This window comes from Henckelia pumila, chromosome 4 (assembly GCF_033568475.1).
Source record: "Henckelia pumila isolate YLH828 chromosome 4, ASM3356847v2, whole genome shotgun sequence".
Lineage (NCBI taxonomy): Eukaryota > Viridiplantae > Streptophyta > Magnoliopsida > Lamiales > Gesneriaceae > Henckelia > Henckelia pumila.
The window spans coordinates 81,973,531-81,990,994 of record NC_133123.1 but is presented as its reverse complement, the minus strand read 5'-3'; the positions used below and the strand labels follow the sequence as shown (position 1 = coordinate 81,990,994).

Below are 17,464 nucleotides of genomic sequence, written 5' to 3'. Positions count from 1 at the left end.
TTTCTCGCCTCGTTTCTCACCCTCAATTTTCTTCCCACTTCTCAATTCAACTCCTTTGACCTGCTCTTTTAAATTCTTTTCTGTGTCACTTGGCAAAGTGCCCAGCTCTCTGCTGGACAATGCTTTAGCTAACTGCCCTATATGATTTTCCAAGTTCTTAATCGATGCATCCTGATTCTGCATTCGGGTTTCAGTGGATGATATGAACTTCTGCATCATTTGTTCCATGCTTGACTTCTCCTCCTAATGCAGTTTTCCATAGTTCTGATTCCCATATGGCCTATTATTCTGTCCTCCCCACGAAAAGTTCGGATGTTGTTTCCACCCTGGATTGTATGTATTTGAGAATGGATCATTCATAGGGCGGTTTTGATTCCCTACATGGTTCACCATTCCTCCCTCTGGCTGATATGATGGATTGCCTGTCTGACAATCTTTTGTGAAGTGTTCAACACCACATTTCTCACACCACACTTCTTGAATACACATCGCAGACTGCCCTAGAGTTAGCTCTTCAATCCTCTTATTCATGACTTCAAGCTGAGCTGCTACTGAGGTGAATGCGTCAACTTGATGCATTCCTGCGGGTCTCCTAGCTGCATTTCGGTCGGATTGAGGATGGTAGCTACTGGATGCCATCTCCTCAATTAACTTATATCCATCTTCCGGTGATTTTCGTAATAAATTACCACGTGCAGCTGCATCTAACATGGTGTGATTTGAATAAGGAAGACCATAATAAAAGGTTTGTATCACAAGACCGTCTAGTAATTGGTGGTGTGGACATCTCCTTAATAGATCTTTGTAGCGCTCCCATGCTTCATAGAGTGTTTCCTGTTTGCCTTGAGCAAATGTTGTGATGTCAGCTCTGAGTTTCATTGATTTGGACGGTGGAAAGTATTTATTCAGGAAAACCTTTGCGAGATCATCCCAAGTAGTGATGGAACCTGCAGGTAGATTTGTTAGCCATGCTTTAGCCTTATCTCGTAAAGAAAAAGGGAATAAACGCAAACAAATAGCGTCATCAGAAACTCCCTTGATCTTGAAAGTGTCACAGATTTCTAGAAAAAAATTTTGGTGAGCATATGGGTCATCGATTGTCATCCCACCAAACTGGACTGTGTTTTGCACCATTTGAATGATAGCAGGCTTTATTTCAAACTGATTTGCTGCTATGGTTGGCCTGATGATGCTTGGTCTGGCATTTTCGAGGGATGGAAAAGCGCTATCCATCATGGATCTGTAGATAGGTGGTGCATTATTCTTTGCTTCTCCATCTCCACGTAATCGTTCTTGTTCTTCCATTGCTTCTTTTTGTTGCTTTCTTCTTCTGCGAAATGTTCTTTCAATTTCTGGATCAAAAGGCAAGAGTTTTGCTTCGGAGGAATGTTGCATGCACTGCAAGAGAATCTTGCAGTTCATAGATGAAAATAGTGATTAAAATTGAAGTAGGGAAAATAAATAAAAAATAAAAGTAATCAATAGTCCCCGGCAATGGCGCCAAAAACTTGGTCGAGCAAATACTAACACTTAAATTCAATATAATTATCTCACTTTTATGCTCAAAATTATCGCAAGTACACGACTCAAATTATAGAAAAGTGTACTGAGTACGAGTATCGTCCTCAGGGACTACGTAACAATAATTTAATTATTTAATTTCTCTACCCAAAGTAACGAAAATTTGATCATTGATTATTCTAAAATTATAAATTAAATAATTCAACTTAAAACCCTAAAACAAATATAAAATAAATCGCAATAATGCTTAGCACAGGAAAATATAATCTGAAGAAATTTTGTTGGAATCTCGGTTCACCTTTCCCTAATTGAATTTGGACAATTGAAACCTATTTTTACACTCATAAATTTGACAAGAATTCCTGATATATCGACACTCTCTCTTGAGTTTATGCCAATCTAATTCAGTTAATGAAACAATTAAATCTCTTTAAGTGTTTATCATTAATGACTACTTTGCGTTCATTGAATTCCTACAAATTTCAACCTGGTGGTCTATGGTTATCAACATGTACTAAATATCATATCTCTATGTATATTTTAAGCCCATGAATTTTATCACTTGCACTAATCATGAATCTATCTCTCGATAGCAATTCACAACTTACGAATCTATGTTAAAGTTAGCTACTCCTCAACATAGAACAATAAACCATGATAAAATCAAATACTTGTAAAAAACTTAAATCAATTCGTCCAAAGATTCAATCAAAAAAATGTTTTGGGGTTAGGATCCCCTAAATTCCAACAAAATAAAGTTTAACTACTACAACTCATAATAAAATTCAATCTAATAAAGTTTTTAACATAAGAATTAAGAAATCGTGAAGAAGAAGAACTCCCAACGAGAAGAAGAAACTTCGATCTTCAGAGCCGCCTCCGCCTTAATTTGTTATGTTTTTCCAACCCTCAAAACGTCTGAAAAGATTCTATATATATTACACTCAGAGTCCTTTCCATATAAAACTCCCGAAATAAAGTTTTCCAAAATCTCGCGCAGGCGCTCGGTCTGCTGATTTTTACCGACCGAGCGCAGGAAATTGGCCAACCTTCTGCCCGTTTTTATTCAACAAGCGCTCGGTCTGCTCTTTTTCGCCGACCGAGCACTCAAAATCCTTCATGTAATGCCCCGATTTTATTATAATTGAGATAATCAGAGTTTTCAGTAATTGAGGGACGTTTTGATATTCGCAGGGGTCATTTTGCAAAATTTGAAGAAATTAGGGACTAAAATGCGAAACTTGGATTTTATATATTATCTAAAGCAAGTTGACTTCAACCATCACTTCACCCTCTCCTCTTTCCTTCTCCATTCGTTCGTACTGAGTCGAGAAGCCATGGATGGCTTTTCGAGCTTTTCTTCCGTCTGATTCGCACGATCCGACCGTCAGATTTTAGTTCCGAGTTGAGATTCACGATCACCACAACGAAGGCTTTGTTTTGACGTAAGTTTTGCTACGATCCTAGAACTTTGATTTTTGTTGGGTCGTCAGAATTTGATAATCTTCGAGTATGTTGTTCTCGAGCTAGCATAGATAATTTATTCGAAGTCGGTTCGAAAAAAAAACAAAGTTTGGATTTTATATGAATTTTTGAGGCATAATTTCGAAAATGGGGTTTTGGATTTTGGTTGAATTTTGGTTGTTTTATTGGATTGGAGGATGATATGAGTTGATCGGAGTTGATTGATGTTGTTGTTGATTTTTGGTTTGACCGTTTATAGCCGTTATGCCGTCGAAATCGAGTTTGGATTATCGGTTGTTTTGTTTTAGTTTGATTTCCGAGTTTGGTTTGAATTAGTAGATTGATATCGAATCCGTATATTCTTCATTTTCAGATTTGGATTGGAGTTTCGGGTTTGGATCGAACTTGGGAGTTGAATCGATTTGAGAATTGAAGACGGTATATTGTTGAGCTTCTCCGTTTCGATTCGTTTTGATTCGATTGATTATTGATTCGAACTCGTTGTTATTTTTCAGATTTGAATTCTCGACGAACTTGAAAAGGTAAAAGACGACATTGTATTTAATGGGATTGAATACTAGAGTTCAATTGATTCTCGAGTCCCGAAAATCACATACTGCATGTTTATTTGTTGGTGTGAACTTGATTGATTATTTTGTTTACAATTGCATTCATATTGAGCCGATTATTCTATTCGTTTTAAATATAGACGATTTAGGGAGCTATATTGAAGTGGCTTTGGATTTTGAGTTTTTCCAAGTGCCAGTGTAGTGACCCTTACCCGGATCACCTACTAAACAGAACTTAGGCATGCAATTAACTTAATTAAACAGATATCAGAATAAAACTGCGGAAACCATACAAAGTTTACAACCCCAAGTAAAGGAATCTGTAATTTATCCAATAATATACAACCAAATCGAATAGCTGTATAAACCCAAACAACAGTAATAAAACCTAAACGAAGCTCCAGCTGGCCAACCACTGACTAGCCCCTCCTGGATCCACCCTCCTCGTCCAATCGCAAACCTGCCCCATGGAATAGGGTGTCCAGAAAATATAGAGTACGAGACGTGAGCATAAAACGCTCAGTACGAGAGTATGAGTATACATGCATGCAAAGTGAACTCCCTATAGACTCGAGGTCAAGGATCAGATAACAAAGACAGACCAGGCCCTGGTATGTAGCACGTTGTGCCGTCGCTTCAGGAGGTGGCTCCCATACCGAGATAACCGTGGATACGCCGGACCCAAATCGATGGAAGTCCATCCACTAATAGGATAGGGTACAACCCTACTAACAGACATCTCGAAAGAGATACAGCAAGATGCAAATGAATGCAGCATAATATCATGGCATAAAAATCATGCGGTCACATAATACATGCATACTCAGTCAGGATATCTCGAACAGTACTTTCGTACCTCAAAACAGTGCAAGCTCTACCAACTCTAGGTCCACGCCTATAGTCTGCTCTACACTGCCAAATGATACTACTATCATTAAAGTGCTCTAAAAGCCTTAACTAAGCTATTGCATACTCCTAAATATTTATAGGAAGCAAAAGCTATACCTTCGTTCGTCGTTAGCCCTTTGATGTCGATGCCTCCAGAACTTGGGCACAACTCCGCTACGACTACCGAACGCCTCGCCGACCTCCGGACCAAGCCTAAGAAGACTAAAACAGCTCCAAAAGGACTAGAAAGGAAAGGAGAACTCGGAATTGGCAATTGAAAGTGAAGTCTCGGCCTTCTATTTATAGACAACGATCGGAACTTCCGATCCTTGATCGGAACGTCCGAACCTCGATCGGAACGTCCGATCCTGCCATCGGAGCTTCCGAAGATCCTGATCTGCCACGTGTCAAAATATCACTTGTTGACTCCGGATAGGGGTGATCGGAGCTTCCGGTCCTGATCAAAGCTTCCGATCCAACCACACGTCATGCCTGACGTAATAACATCGGTGCCTCCGATCGCTCATCGGAGCTTCCGATCCTGTTCGGAGCTTCCGATCGTGCCTTCGGAGCTTCCGATCCGTTCAATACCCAATTCAATTAATTAGCATTAATCCTTTAATTACTCAATTAGGGTACGGGCTACTACATTCTCCCCCACTTAAGATATTTCGTCCTCGAAAACAGATCTTAAGTACCGAATGCAAAAACAGAAATCAGAAACATTCTTTATTCAAATCAAACGTTTACAGAGTTTGCAACTGAATACAACTTAAAGAATGAAATCAAAACAACTCAGGATGGTCTTTACGCATCCTGTTCTCAAGCTCCCAAGTAGCTTCCTCAGTGCCTCGGCGCTGCCACTGAACTAAAACCAAAGGAATGACTTTGTTCCGTAAAACCTTATCCTTATAATCCAGGATACGAAGAGGTTTCTCAACATAAGTCAAATCCTTGTCTACCTGAACCTCAGACCGCTGTAGAATATGAGATTCATCCGCCACATACCGTCGCAACAGAGATACGTGGAACACATCGTGAATACTGGATAGATGCGGTGGCAAAGCTAGTCGATAAGCCAAATCGCCAATGCTCTCCAAGATCTCAAACGGACCGATAAATCTGGGAGACAACTTGCCCTTAAGGCCAAATCTGAGAATCTTGCGGAAAGGTGACACTCTCAGAAACACTTTCTCCCCGACCTCGAACTGCAAAGGCCTACGCTTGATATTAGCATAGCTGGCCTGACGATCCTGTGCAGTCTTAATCCGTTTCTTGATCTGATCAACAATGTCTATCGCCTGCTGGATAAACTCCGGTCCCTCAGCCTGTCTCTCCCCCACTTCTTCCCAGAAGAGTGGAGTACGACAACGTTGCCCATACAACGCCTCAAAAGGTGCCATCCCAATACTAGTGTGATAGCTGTTGTTGTAAGCGAACTCGATCAACGGCAAATGATCCTGCCAGGCTGAACCAAAATCCAAGACGCATGCTCTAAGCATATCCTCTAACGTACGGATAGTGCGTTCTGACTGACCATCAGTCTCCGGGTGATAGGCTGTACTCAAACTGAGAGTAGTACCCATCGCACGCTGAACACTCCCCCAGAATCTAGAAGTAAACCTGGGGTCCCGATCGCTGACAATGCTCACAGGCACTCCATGAAGTCGGACGATCTCCTGAATGTACATCCGTGCCATGCGATCCACAGAGTACTCTCGGCTATAGGCAATGAAATGCGCTGACTTGGTGAGTCGGTCCACCACAACCCAGATAGCATCACAGTTCCTCGGGGATACCGGCAAATGGGATACAAAGTCCATGGTGATAAACTCCCATTTCCATTCAGGAATAGGCAGACTGTGAAGCAATCCTCCAGGTCGTCGGTGCTCTGCCTTGACCTGTTGACACACCAAACATCTCGAAAGAAACTGATAAACACTGCGTTTCATTCCCTTCCACCAGAAACGAGTACGTAGATCCTTGTACATCTTGTTGCTCCCAGGATGAATACTCAACTTAGTGCGATGCGCCTGAGACAAAATCTCCTCTCGCAACTCTTCATCCTGCGGAATCACAAGCCTACCAGACAAACACAGAAAGCCATCTGACTGATAATGAAATCCAGACGAGCTACCCTCGTTAGCTAGACGAGCTAAACGCTGGGTCTTCGAATCAGACATCTGAGCATCTCGGATCCGCGAATACAAGGCTGGCTCAGATAATATCGCAAACATCTGGATACTCTGCATACCTTTATTATGCTTGAAGGTATAACCTGAAGTATAACAGTCACTGATCGCACTAGACATAGAACAAGTCTGAAGTGCGGATAATCGCACCTTGCGACTCAAAGCATCAGCGGTGAGATTAGCAGCTCCCGAATGGTACTTAATCTCGCAATCATAATCCTTAAGCAAATCCATCCAACGTCTCTGCCTCATGTTCAACTCCGCCTGAGTGAAAAAATACTTGAGACTCTTATGGTCGGTGAAGATCTCAAATTTCTCGCCATACAGATAATGACGCCAGATCTTCAAAGCGAACACAATGGCTGCTAACTCCAAATCATGGACTGGATAGTTGTCCTCGTGAAGCTTCAGCTGTCTAGAAGCGTATGCGATCACATGCCCATTCTGAGTCAGGACACAACCTAACCCCTGAAGAGAAGCATCCGTGTAAACTACATAACCTCCAGATCCTGACGGTAATGCCAACACCGGTGCAGAAGTCAACCGCCGTCGAAGCTCACAAAAATTCTCCTCGCACTCGGAGGACCACTCGAAATCCACACCCTTGCGGGTAAGCTGCGTCAACGGTCAAGATAACTGAGAGAAGTTCAGAATGAAGCGACGATAATACCAGAAATCCCCTCCCTGGATATGATATGGCCAAGAAAGAACACTCTATCCATCCAGAACTCACACTTGCTCAGCTTGGCGTACAACTGCTCATCTCGAAGAGTCTGCAGTACCAACCACAAGTGAGAAACATGCTCTTCCGTATTACGCGAATACACCAAGATGTTGTCAATGAAGACCACGACAAACTTGTCCAAATACTCCCTGAAGACACGGTTCATCAAATCCATGAATATAGCCGGCGCATTAGTCAAACCAAATGGCATCACTAGGAACTCGTAATGCCCATAGCGAGTACGGAATGCAGTCTTGGCTACGTCCTGATCACGGACTCTCAACTGATGATACCCAGATCTCAAGTCAATCTTGGAGTAAACTGACGTGCCCTGCAGCTGATCGAACAAGTCATCAATACGAGGCAACGGATACTTGTTCTTCACAGTGACTCGATTCAGCTGTCGATAGTCAATGCACAGCCGCATCGACCCATCCTTCTTCTTTACGAAGAGAACAGGAGCTCCCTAAGGAGATACACTAGGACGAATGTACCCCTTGTCCAAAAGATCCTGTAGCTGATTCTTCAACTCACGCATCTCTGACGGAGCCAGACGATACGGTGCTCTAGAAATAGGCAAAGTACCCGGCATCAACTCTATGCCAAACTCGACTTCCCTAGCAGGAGGAAAACCCGGAATCTCATCAGGAAACACATCTGGAAATTCATCCACAACAGGAATGCTCTATATCCCAATACTCTCAGCGGACAAATCAATTGCATAGATAAGGTAGCCTTCCCCGCCAGACTCTAAAGCTCGACAGGCTCTCAAAGCTGATACCAAAGGCATCGGGGGTCGCGCTCCCTCACCATAGAAAAACCAGCTCTCACTCCCCTCCGGATGAAATCGTACTAATCTCTGATAGCAGTCCACTGAAGCTCGATAGGCAGTCAACACATCTATTCCCAGAATGCAATCAAAGTCGTCCATCGCCAGGACCATGAGATTCACTAACAAAATGTTCCCTTCGAACTCTAAAGGGCAACCCATCACTAGAAGCTTAGCCAAAGCAGATTGGCCCGTCGGAGTAGAAACAGACATCACTACGTCTAGTGCAATGCATGGTAACTTATGCCTCTTAACAAAACGTGCAGAAATGAAGGAATGAGATGCACCAGTGTCAATAAGTACAAGAGCAGGTATACCATAAAGCAGAAATGTACCTGCGATGACTTTCTCATTCTCCTCCACAGCCTGATCATGTCTCAGGGCAAACACCTGGCCAGAAGCTCGTGGCTTCAAATGAGAACTCCCAACAGACTGTCCCTGCGACCTCTGCTGTACGGTGGCCTGAGAACCCGATCCTGATCCAGAACCAGAACCGCCTCCCCCAAACAGTGGACAATCCCTCCGGATATGACCAGTCTCTCCACAACGGAAACAAGCTCCAGAAGCTCTGCGGCACTTGTCGGATGGATGGTTCTTCCCACAGTGATCACACTTGTCCTTCTTACCGAAACGGACAACACCCCCAGAACCAGAGGAAGAAGATGATCCAGACTTCTTGAAAGATTGGGCACGGGGACCCAAAGAACTAGCAGGTCTCGACTGAGAGAAAGACCTGTTCCGCCGAATGCTGTCCTCCGCCTGGTGACAACGGCTCACCAAACCCTCGTAGGACATGTCGTCGCCAACCGCCACATGGTCATGGATCTCAGGGTTAAGGCCCTGAAGGAACAGATTATACTTCATCTCTGAGCTATCAGCAATCTCGGGGCAATAGGATAGCAGATCAAAGAACCTCTGCTGATACTCATCAATAGACATGGCTCCCTGTCGCAGACTCATTAGCTCGCCCGCCTTCGACTGTCGGAGTGCAGGAGGAAAATACCACTTTTGGAAAGCTGTGCGGAACTCGGCCCAGGTGGCCACTCCTCTCGCCGCAACAAAAGGTGCAGAAGTAAACCTCCACCACCTGCGCACACGCCCATCCAGAAGATAGCCAAGGGTCTCCACCTTCTGCTCCTCGGTGCATTGGAAAGTCTGAAAAGTCGTCTCCATGCGGTCTAACCAGTTCTCTGCATCCTCCGGAGACTCACCTCCAACTAAGGGTTTAGGACCCATAGCTAAGAATCGACGCACAGTGAAACGCTCGTCGTCATGGTGACGATGACGCCGCTCTCGACGAGGCTCCCGGTCGGCATCACCCCAACGCCCACCAACACTGCCATGAGAACTCTGGTCGTCACGATTTGACATCTACAAAAATACCTCAAGATGAGACTAAATCCCAAGAAATCTTTTGCATGCTCTGATACCATAAATGTAGTGACCCTTACCCGGATCACCTACTAAACAGAACTTAGGCATGCAATTAACTTAATTAAACAGATATCAGAATAAAACTGCGGAAACCATACAAAGTTTACAACCCCAAGTAAAGGAATCTGTAATTTATCCAATAATATACAACCAAATCGAATAGCTGTATAAACCCAAACAACAGTAATAAAACCTAAACGAAGCTCCAGCTGGCCAACCACTGACTAGCCCCTCCTGGATCCACCCTCCTCGTCCAATCGCAAACCTGTCCCATTGAATAGGGTGTCCAGAAAATACAGAGTACGAGACGTGAGCATAAAACTCTCAGTACCAGAGTATGAGTATACATGCATGCAAAGTGAACTCCCTATAGACTCGAGGTCAAGGATCAGATAACAGAGAAAGACCGGGCCCTGGTATGTAGCATGCTGTGCCGTCGCTTCAGGAGGTGGCTCCCATACCGAGATAACCGTGGATACGCCGGACCCATATCGATGGAAGTCCATCCACTAACAGGATAGGGTACAACCCTACTAACAGACATCTCGAAAGAGATACAACAAGATGCAAATGAATGCAGCATAATATCATGGCATATAAATCATGCGGTCACATAATACATGCATACTCAGTCAGGATATCTCGAACAGTACTTTCGTACCTCAAAACAGTGCAAGCTCTACCAACTCTAGGTCCACGCCTATAGTCTGCTCTACACTGCCAAATGATACTACTATCATTAAAGTGCTCTAAAAGCCTTAACTAATCTATTGCATACTCCTAAATATTTATAGGAAGCAAAAGCTATACCTTCGTCCGTCATTAGCCCTTTGATGTCGATGCCTCCAGAACTTGGGCACAACTCCGCTACGACTACCGAACGCCTCGCCGACCTCCGGACCAAGCCTAAGAAGACTAAAACAGCTCCAAAAGGACTAGAAAGGAAAGGAGAACTCGAAATTGGCAATTGAAAGTGAAGTCTCGGCCTTCTATTTATAGACAACGATCGGAACTTCCGATCCTTGATCGGAACGTCCGAACCTCGATCGGAACGTCCGATCCTGCCATCGGAGCTTCCGAAGATCCTGATCTGCCACGTGTCAAAATATCACTTGTTGACTCCGGATAGGGGTGATCGGAGCTTCCGGTCCTGATCGGAGCTTCCGATCCAACCACACGTCATGCCTGACGTAATAACATTGGTGCCTCCGATCGCTCATCGGAGCTTCCGATCCTGTTTGGAGCTTCCGATCGTGCCTTCGGAGCTTCCGATCCGTTCAATACCCAATTCAATTAATTAGCATTAATCCTTTAATTATTCAATTAGGGTACGGGCTACTACATCCAGAATACTTCTTATAGTTGCTCTGAAGTCTAGGGGTTTGAGTTGTGCTACATCCACCCCGAAAGGAAGTGTAGGTGGGTTGTTGTAATGACTTGGCCCTGGGATCCCAACCGAGTACCGATCGATATTTCGATTATCTAATTTGATAATCCCGAGTTTTGAATTCATGCATACATTCACCCTCATTTGATTTATTAATGATGATTACATGTCTATATGAGGTGTTTATTTGATATTGCATGTCTGTCTCTTTTACATAGAAATTATATTTCTAACCGGGTTATCCGGCTGTTGTTTTTGTTTTTATGTGTACTTGGCAACAGGAGGATCAGGATCTGGACCAAGTCGTTTAGGTTAGCTCGGGTTGAGATGATATAAGTGAGACACCGTGTGTCGTAGGTTCGTACCTTTTAGATTTGTATTATTTTGTTTAGTCGAACGAACCCTATTGTCAAACTTGTTATTGTATTTGGGCAGAACTTAGATTATGACATGTTATATATATTGATTGGATGTGTTCTTGAGTTTAGAATTGTTTGGATTTGACTTGAATTGATTTTTCCAGGCTCTCTCTCCATCTCTGCCCGTTTGGCCTGCGCGCGGGCGAGGATGACCTCGCGCGCGCGCTAGCGAGCCTGGAGGGCTCGGGAGTTTTTGCCCCCGCGCGCGCGAGAACTTTCCTCGCGCGGGCACGAGCAACTCGCGAACCCTCTGTCCGCGTAGCCTGCGTGCGCGCGAGGAGATGATCTCGCGCGGGCGCGAGGCTTTATCTTTAAAAAAGATAAAAAAAATTTGATTCGTTTTTCCGCGGCTCTTCGTGTTCGATTGTTTTTAATTATTCGGGAATAGGAGATTAGAAACGGGGTATCACACTTCAACTCTCTGCTTGCCTAAATAATGCCAGCGCTTGGTCTGCTCTTTTCTGCATACCGAGCGCACCCCCTGATGAAGCCTGAAAATATTTTTTTTTCTCGTTTTCCTGTCAGTTTAACCATAAATCAATAGGAGTAAACAAAACACACAACATTACACTAAATGCAAACAAAATTTGATAAAAAAATAACAAGATGACAAAGAACGAATGAAAAATACCAATAAAATTAAACAAACAATAAAACACCGAAAAATGACTCTTATCAACAACCAAACACTCAGAACCTCTGAAAATCGATACCACATACTATCAAATCAATCTAAAGTATCTATCTCAACAATAGATTTCAATAATTCCTATAATCTCATAACATCACTAACTTCTTAACAATTATCTTATCATATTTGTATCACATCTAATACATCTTATTCTTGAATCTTTTGAAATCTACTTCAATAAAAATCGCTAACTCGTGACGATTTGAGTAATTTCGAACTAAAATCTGTCAAAAAATCTATTCTTGTTTTGACTCTAGAGTTGCTAAACTTTTTCATAGATCAATCGGTCTCTTCTTTTATGCTTCTATTACTGGAAATGTTGGTATCTGAAATTCAATTCTGTCATATCGTCTTCCATTTTCTTTCACAAATACTGATTTTCAAGTAATTCATACACAATTTCCAAACAACTGAATAGATATATAATCTGTTGTAGTGTGCTTCTTCCAGAATTTGATATCTCATGTCTAGATTATTTGGCACAATCAAATGATTATTCATCTCAAAATCAATTAACTCTGATCTCCTATCTTGTCTCATATCTCAATCTAACATTCTCAACCAAATTCTAATCTCTTGATTTAATCTCAATGTTGATTTAATCTTTCCAAACTAATCTAACGTAGTTTGGATTGCAACAATCCTGATTATTTGAGTATCTGTCTAGAAACTCAGGTACAAAACAAAATTTTAATCAGTCGATCAAACATTCATCTATTTTCTTCTGTCTATTTCTCAAGTTCTGGCAAAATCATACAATCAATCCATAAATCTTGTTGTTACTCTGAATCAAAATTTCTATAAGTTACGAGCCAAAAAAATCAAAATAAACTGAATTTATATACCAAATGATCAACGACTCTTGAAATTCATAATTACAGAAACTCACTCAAGTCAAGGTCATCCAAAGATCAACTATTTTGAATGACAAAATTTGCTAAGTGAAAACAGCTCACTTGCATCTCAACTTAAAGAGAGTGAATTAAATCAGACTCTAACAAAGAATAAGTGCCAATCAAGATCGATTGAGATCGAATAAAAAAACCTCAGAATCGACATCAAGAGATTCAAGAATCCCTATTTAATGATGTAATAACTTCAGCAATCTTCAAGAGAAGACTCAACTGTAATTTATTTTTCTTATCTTCATCAGATCTCCCAATCAATAGTGATTGATCCATAAACTTATTCAATAACCAAAAGAAAATGAAATCTGAATTTTTGAATTCATATTATAACTCAAATACCAAAACTTAATTGAAATTCAATCTTATTTCTTACAAACTGTAATTCAGCTTTTCTGATTCAATTTGCTGATATCTTCTTTTTATAGCCTTTTACCAAGGTTAGAACATAGCAATTACAACAGATAAAGGCTCAACATACAATAAATGTAACATAATCAATTACTTCGCTATATCTGTATACAATGCACCCACATTCATAATTATGCAGGCAGATTAATCAAATCTTATAAATACCTGCAGTCTCGTCATCTGGTGCAGTTTGAGCCCAGTTATCTGTAGATGCTTGTTGCCTAGGAGATGGATCTTCATTCTGATTTCCTCTTGATCCCCCTTGATTAGGACACACTCTAGAAAAATGTCCCACTTAATAGCAACGATGACACTTTCCTGAAATGCCTCGACATCTATCACTAGCATGTTTTCCTCCACAGTGAGTGCAGTATTCACCGACATACTCTGCCTTCTGACCCAAACCAAATTGTCTCGGTCCACTAGAGCTAGATGAACTTCTACCATAGTTCTTGAACTGTTGTCTCCAAATCTTTAACCTCTCTTTACTACTGCTGCCACTACCTCTTGCCTCATATCTACTGTGTGATTACAATTGCAGCTAAGGTTGCAGTTGTCCCAAATACTGAGGCATGGTTAAATTTTCCTTCTATCTCATAAAACCTGCTTCAGCTCTTTTAGCCCTGTCAATCGCTTCTACCAGATTATTCGGTTGCTCCGCATTTATCCAAGCATAAATTTCCAGATTAAGGCCATTGATAAACAGATTAGCTGGGACTTCCTCATCATCAACCACGTGAGGAACAAATCGAAGCAAGTTGAAGAATTTAGCAACATAGCTCTCAACAGTGAAATTTCCCTGCTCCAGATTAACAAATTTTGTTGCTCTATCTTCTTTATAGAATATCGGAAGAAATCGCTGACAGAATTCAGTCTTGAATACCTGCCAAGTAATTCCTGAACCTCGGTTCTCCAGACTTTGTTTTGTCACAATCCACCAATTTCTTGCTAAATCTTGAAGTTGATATATGATTAACCTGATTCTACGTTCATCAAAGTAGTCCAAAGACTCGAACAAGTGATCAATCTCTTCCAACCAACTTTCACAAGCAAAGGCATCTTCTGTACCTTTCAATGTTGGCGGATGATACGTCTGAAATCGCTCTAGTAACACCTCCATCGGTGTGAGTATAGCATCCATCGATTCTAAAGGATTACTATTATATTATCTTGTTCAGTCTGAGGTACTTACTTCACCTGAGAAGTAATGTTCTATTCAATCTGGGGTGCTTACTTCTCCCGAAGGACCATACTTACTTTAAAACAAAATATATAAGCAACACAAAGATTATACTATTCAAATCAGTATAACATAAATATGTTCTTATGCTTTTTCATATAACACATGCTTGCAAGTTCTCATGCTACTCAAAGAAAACATGCTTACAAGGAATTCAAATATTCATGTGAATTCACATAATCAGGTTAGCACGTAAGCATATAAGAATATAATTTCTTCAATTAGTAAATCATACTCGCATACAATGTAAAAAAATAAGTAATGCATCAATCATGTAATAATATAAATGCATGCGACTCAATCTACCTCGCTCAACTTCTATCTTAGTCCAAGAACTTACGCTCTGATACCACCTATTGTGGGGACCTCGGTTGCTAATCTCAACTCTCTTTGGGCAACTAAATATAACTAAGTATAGACCAGAGGTACGCAATCAACAACACAAAAAAAAATTTTTTTTTAAAAAAACCAAGGCCTCGCTCGCGAGCCAAAGGTGCCGCTCGAGCAAGAAACGCTCGAGTCCGAGCACTATTCTAGCCTCGACCGAGCGGGCCAAAAGTGCCGCTCGAGTGAGCCTGTAGATGCTCGAATTTTGCAGCTGATCAGTTGCTGGGTTTTGCTGCTTTCTTGGTACCTCTCAACATATAATTCAAGCTAAACAAAGTTAGACATACAAGATCAAGTGATACATGAAAGTAAACAACTTTTTTCTACTATCAAAATCACAATATGCTACAAGTATTAACAACATAACTACATTCTACTTTTATCAAAACATAAGTTCAACAACACTTCTATTCGAAACCCGAAGTCTCCACGTATAATCTCTCATCTCAAGCTATCCATGTCGACTCTGACTGGTTCCTACCCCATCTGTTATCATGCACACATACAAACAAGAAAACAGTCGGATAATTCCAATGACAAATACATCTCAGTATGAAAGCCATATATATAAACATATAAACATATCAAATCAGTATTCTACTATCACAAATCACAAAGTTCATATACCCTTTCCTGTCTGATTTCATTCAAAGCAAATCAATCAATATCATATAGACTCAAGTACAAGATGAGGGTTAAAGGATTCAATCCTCACAGAATCGATAGTTTTATAAATCATCTCTTTGGGATCCCGGGAAAAGAATATGGCCATAAATCAAGCCTCCCACCTGCGCTCCCGCTCGAGGTGGTAACAAGCTCTTTTTCCTTGGACTGTGAACACTATATTAGGAATTCTGGCAATAGGAACTCAAATCTGATTCCTAGCCTCACATATATAAGTCCACCACGTTCAATATTTTCTTTTTGATTATGCTTTCGGAGTTTTGAAAGAATTGTGGCTCAAGAGGAATACATTTAGACTCTATCAGAAATTTACCACAATTAAATCGCTCATAATAATCTAAACTTCTCAATCTTAAATAAGAAAGAATGTTTAATCAAGCAAACTCATTTATTAAATAACAAGATCAACTAATCAAGTAGATCAAGTAAATCATATAAGATCAAGAAAGTACAACTAAACATGCATGTATGTGATTTAATAAACTCAAAAACCACCACGTTCTCGAGTTATTCTACCTGTCAAGGCTAATGTCGAATCATACCTTTATCTTTAATTTAGAACTCTTGAATCTTGCCAAGCTTGATCAAACAATAACTCTATTCCAATCTTGCTTATCAAATTCTGCTCATACCATCTTGATAGTTCAATGTCTAGTTGTTCCAAACTTGTAGCAAACTTCAAATCAATTCGGACTCGTCGACTCGAATTCGATATCTTTCAACTTCAACTCTTAAATGTATACAATTCAATATCATCAACTCACCATTCATTTCAACTCATCAAATTTCAGCAACTACACATCTTTTTCAATTGACCGGAATTCAAAACAACGTCGCAACTATTCGAATTCGATAAATCTAAAAGCTTAAACATCATCTATACTTCAACATGAACTCAATAACAACTTCAATTTCTCAGCATAGACAAAATAATAGTAGCCCCTAATTTCAGAATTTATATCAATTCCCAAATCTCAAATCGACGACGTAACAGACCGAAACTGATATTTCCAAGCACATTAATATCATCATATCCATCATCTAAGTCCAACATAATACTCAAAATCAACCTTAAATTTTGAAATATGCAGCTCCCAAAAATCAGAATTCTCAAAAATACTCAAAAATTCATAAACATGTCCAAACCTTGATCTTTTCGGGATCCAACTTAAATATGCTATCTTCGTATATACTAGAACGCGTTTATACAATCAAATATTAATTCTAAAAATATTTAAAAAATTAAAATATGGTATAATTTATCCAAACTTACGTCAAGGTGTAGCACTCGAAGCCGTGATCGCAAATATACGATCAATTTGAAATTCTACCGGTCGGATCAAATTTTACTAAAATTTGAAAGAAAAGAATCGGCCATGGAAGCTTTCTCTCCTCCCCTTCTCGACTTCTTCTGCTGAGTGGAATGAATTGATTCATTCAATTCATATATAAATCCCACGTGTAATGCACTCAAAAGAGAAATATTGCACTTTGGTCCTCGAAAATCCACTCTGTGCAATTCAATCCTTATCACTTTTAAACCTTAAATTAAATCCTTTTTAATTGCCAACTCAACATTTAAATCTTAAATCCCATAAATAATCAATTCAAATATTTTATCCTTTTAATTTAAGAATCTTGGAATTTAAATCCCAAAATCCGTAAATTCTCAATTAAATATTTTTGACTCGGAAATTAAATCTCTAATTTTCATAAATT

The 17,464-nt window shown here is 40.6% G+C and overlaps 1 protein-coding gene and 1 non-coding gene across 2 annotated transcripts; one reads left to right on the top strand and one right to left on the bottom strand.

Moving 5' to 3' along the window:
• Window positions 1–243: 243 nt before the first annotated feature.
• LOC140861334 (uncharacterized) lies at window positions 244–1,422 on the bottom strand. Its single transcript, XM_073264340.1, has one exon. It carries the CDS (start codon window positions 1,420–1,422, stop codon window positions 244–246), a length of 1,179 nt encoding a protein of 392 aa, XP_073120441.1.
• On the top strand, window positions 770–876 carry LOC140870095 (small nucleolar RNA R71). The gene has a single exon (XR_012147075.1). It is a non-coding gene; the product is annotated as a small nucleolar RNA R71 (small nucleolar RNA).
• Window positions 1,423–17,464: the final 16,042 nt, after the last annotated feature.

Excerpts from the sequence above, each read along its gene's own strand:
- LOC140861334 (XM_073264340.1), bottom strand. The coding sequence starts at position 1,422 with ATGAACTGCAAGATTCTCTTGCAGTGCATGCAACATTCCTCCGAAGCA.